This window comes from Chaetura pelagica, unplaced genomic scaffold (genome assembly GCF_000747805.2).
Source record: "Chaetura pelagica isolate M959 unplaced genomic scaffold, ChaPel_1.0 scaffold613, whole genome shotgun sequence".
NCBI classification, from domain to species: domain Eukaryota; kingdom Metazoa; phylum Chordata; class Aves; order Apodiformes; family Apodidae; genus Chaetura; species Chaetura pelagica.
Genome location: NW_009952571.1, coordinates 8,425 through 11,560, shown reverse-complemented (window position 1 = coordinate 11,560; position 3,136 = coordinate 8,425). Strand labels below are relative to the sequence as shown.

The 3,136-nt window shown below is 46.6% G+C and overlaps 1 protein-coding gene across 1 annotated transcript in view; it reads left to right on the top strand.

The window, feature by feature from the left end:
• Positions 1–1,765, top strand: part of DISP2 (dispatched homolog 2 (Drosophila)) — an 11,447-nt gene extending 9,682 nt beyond the window's left edge. Inside the window, exon 8 of the mRNA XM_009993543.1 lies at positions 13–1,765. Within this exon, the coding sequence (XP_009991845.1) occupies positions 13–1,765 (1,753 nt within the window). The remainder of the gene's footprint in view (positions 1–12) is intronic.
• The last annotated feature ends 1,371 nt before the right edge of the window (positions 1,766–3,136 follow it).

Sequence of the window (3,136 nt, the reverse complement as noted above, 5' to 3'; positions counted from 1 at the left end):
CCCTTATGAAAATGAGGTCTTTCTACACTGCATCAAAATGATGCTCCTGGAGCAGAGCAGGGAAGGGGCAGAAACATACGATCTGGGCCTCAGGTTTGACGGGGAGGGAAAGCTTGCTGCCTTAGTGCTGCAGTTCCAAACTATTTATCACTACAGCTTCAACTACAGCAAAGCCAAACAATTCTATGATGAAATTAACCTCTGGATAACAGAGGAGATGAAAACTGCCCCTGTGGGGCTTCAGAATGGATGGTTTACCAGTAAACTAGAGCTATACAACCTCCAGCACAGTCTCAGCACAGAAATGATGGTGGTCATGGGGCTCTCCATAGCCATTTCCTTTGTGGTGCTGCTGCTCACTACCTGGAATGTCCTCCTTAGTGTCTTCTCTGTTATGGCCATTTCAGGCACCGTTCTCGTAACCATTGGCCTTCTGGTCCTTTTGGAGTGGCAGCTGAACGCAGTGGAGTCTCTCTTCATTTCAGCTGCAGTAGGTCTCTCTGTTGACTTCACTGTCAACTACTGCATCTCCTACCATCTGTGCCCCCATTCAGACCGCCTGAGCCGAGTGGCCTTTTCCCTGAAGCAGATGAGCTGTGCCACGGCCATGGCAGCTTCTGCTCTCTTCTCTGCCGGGGTCATCATGCTGCCTGCAACGGTCCTGGCATATAGGAAGTTGGGGATATTCATCGTGATGATCAAGTGTATCAGCTGTGGGTTTGCCAGCTTCTTCTTCCAGTCGCTGTGCTGCTTCTTCGGCCCAGAGAAGAACTGTGGCCAGATCCTCTGGCCCTGTGCCCACACCATGAAGGACTATGCTGATGACTCTGGGCTGAACGGCAGCTTTGCCTGTGGGGGAAGCGAGAAGCAAAACCGGTTGCGGAAGGTCCAGGAGTCCAACACAGCCAACGAGCAGTATGAGCTCCAGCCCTTGTCCAGAAAACTCAGTGACAGTTTTGACAACAGCACTTCTACAAGCAAGCTGTCCAACCGGCCGTCAGTGCTCTCTGAAGACACTCAAGCTGAAGACAACAGATGCCCCAGGATAGGAATGCACCCTTCCCTTGAAAGAGAGAGACAGAATCTGCAGGAGACCCTTGGAGACCAGCAGGTTGGCCTCTGCCAGTGTCCTGCCTTGCAAACTTCCTCCCCATATAAGCACAGCAGCTCAGGGGCAGAAATTCACAGGGAGAGACTGTGCCAAGATTGTCAGTGTCGGAAGTACGGTCTGAAAGCTTGGGATGGGTCTGGGCTGGACGATATCCAGCCAGCTGGCATGAAGGAAGAAGGGCACCTCAATAAATCACAGTGCTCCAGTGACACTGCCCAGCAGCAGTCGGATTATACCTCAGACAACAGCCATCTCCCTGCTGCTGACGTCTACAAAATTCACAGATGCCTTTGTTCTCTCGGCAGCTCTTTTGACATGCTCAACATCTCCGGTGAGACGTCCATCAGCGACTTTGAGCAAGGTCTAAAGCTTGCTGAATCAGCCAGTTCTTGTCCCGACGTCTTAGAGCTGTCAGATTCCTACAGTCAAACAGAGAGAGGTTTCTTGAACGGGAAGAGAGATACCCTGCGGCTGGACCTGCGGGAGACTGTCTTTGATATCTCCCCAGCAGCGACGCAGCAGAACAGCTCTTCATGGAAAAATCAGTTTGGATTAGGGAGCGAAGGTCCAGTCGTGTTACCCAACAGCCAACCAGACATGCCTGATGTTTGGATCAAACGATCTAGTGCACAAAGTTCTGGTTACAACAGCTGAAATCTTGCAGAAAACAAAGCGGTGCTGCTAGGGGTGAGGGAAGTTGCAGTCGCCTTGGAACTGTAAATACCAGTTTTTTTCCTCCCGCCTCTCCTCGAGCTGAGACTATTTCTTAGTGTCTCAGATGTGCAAATACCTGTGTTTTGAGTCAGCCAGCAAATCTGATACCAGGGGAGGATGCGAGATCAATCCTTATGGGTACAAGCCCTTTGACCTTCCAGTGTCTGGTGCCAGTCACAGCTGTAGTGCAAAATTTATGGAGTAAACCTTTTTGTCATTTCTTACAAGGCAATTAGATTTTGTTTCCTTGTTCAGGTCACATAGGAGAGAAAGAATGTGAATCTCCCCAGATATTTAAGAACAGAGAAACAGAACTCGTGTAAAAAAAATAAATTACAACCCCCAAGCCCATCACTATTGAAAATCTAGTTATCAGGTGAAGAGTGTGTTGTTTATTTTAAAACTGTCTTTCATTTTCTACTGAATCAGAAGCTGCTTTTTGTGAAGTCCAGGTTCACAGATCTCATCAAAATAGTTCAGATATGATTAAAAAATCTCATGGAGACTTCTGAGTTGATACAGTCTCTTACTGATCATGGAGGATGCTGCAGAATCCAGCCCAAATCTGTTTCCAGTAACAATTTCCGTTTGGTTTATCAGAAGAAATTCTAGTACTGCCAAAGATTTTCAGTGCGAGATATTCCCTTTGAGAAAAGTGTCTTCATCCCCACAGTGACTCGGGGGCTTTGTGTGTCACCTTCATAGCTTGTTTCCACTCAAGGCATTCTCCACAAACATGTAGATTTTAAAAATTTGCGTGTCTGGTGAATCTTTTTTCTTCTCTACCAGAGACAAGCAGGAACACAAACACTTCCTTGCCTTTATCTGTTGAAAAAGGAGAAAACATTCTCCATACGAGTTGACATAAAATAAATGCTTATGACAAACTTTCCTAAATCGGGGTGATGCTTCATTTTCACCAAGAACACTGGTTCATTTTCTTAACATTTTAAGGGTTTAACATTATTTTTTGATGTAACTAGCAAAAAGAAAGTCTATCTTTTAAAAATACTGACCTTCTGACACCCACAAGTTTTCCCTGCTCTGTGGGAGACAGGCTGCAGGTGCCTGATGCCAATAAGGAAATATGCTGTTTTGAAGTTAAGAATAACACTTGAAACATACAACATGTTTTGGTTTTACATTGTCCTAGTGCAATTCTCATACTGGCTGTTCAGGTGGGTGTCTTGGCAACCAGAGCTGCCTCAGGCTGTGAGCCAACCCTGACTGCAATCCTCCTCCAAACCAGAGCTGCTTCCCTCACAATTTGCAGGGACTTCTCACCCATTTTGAAAACTTGGGTTGGAAAAC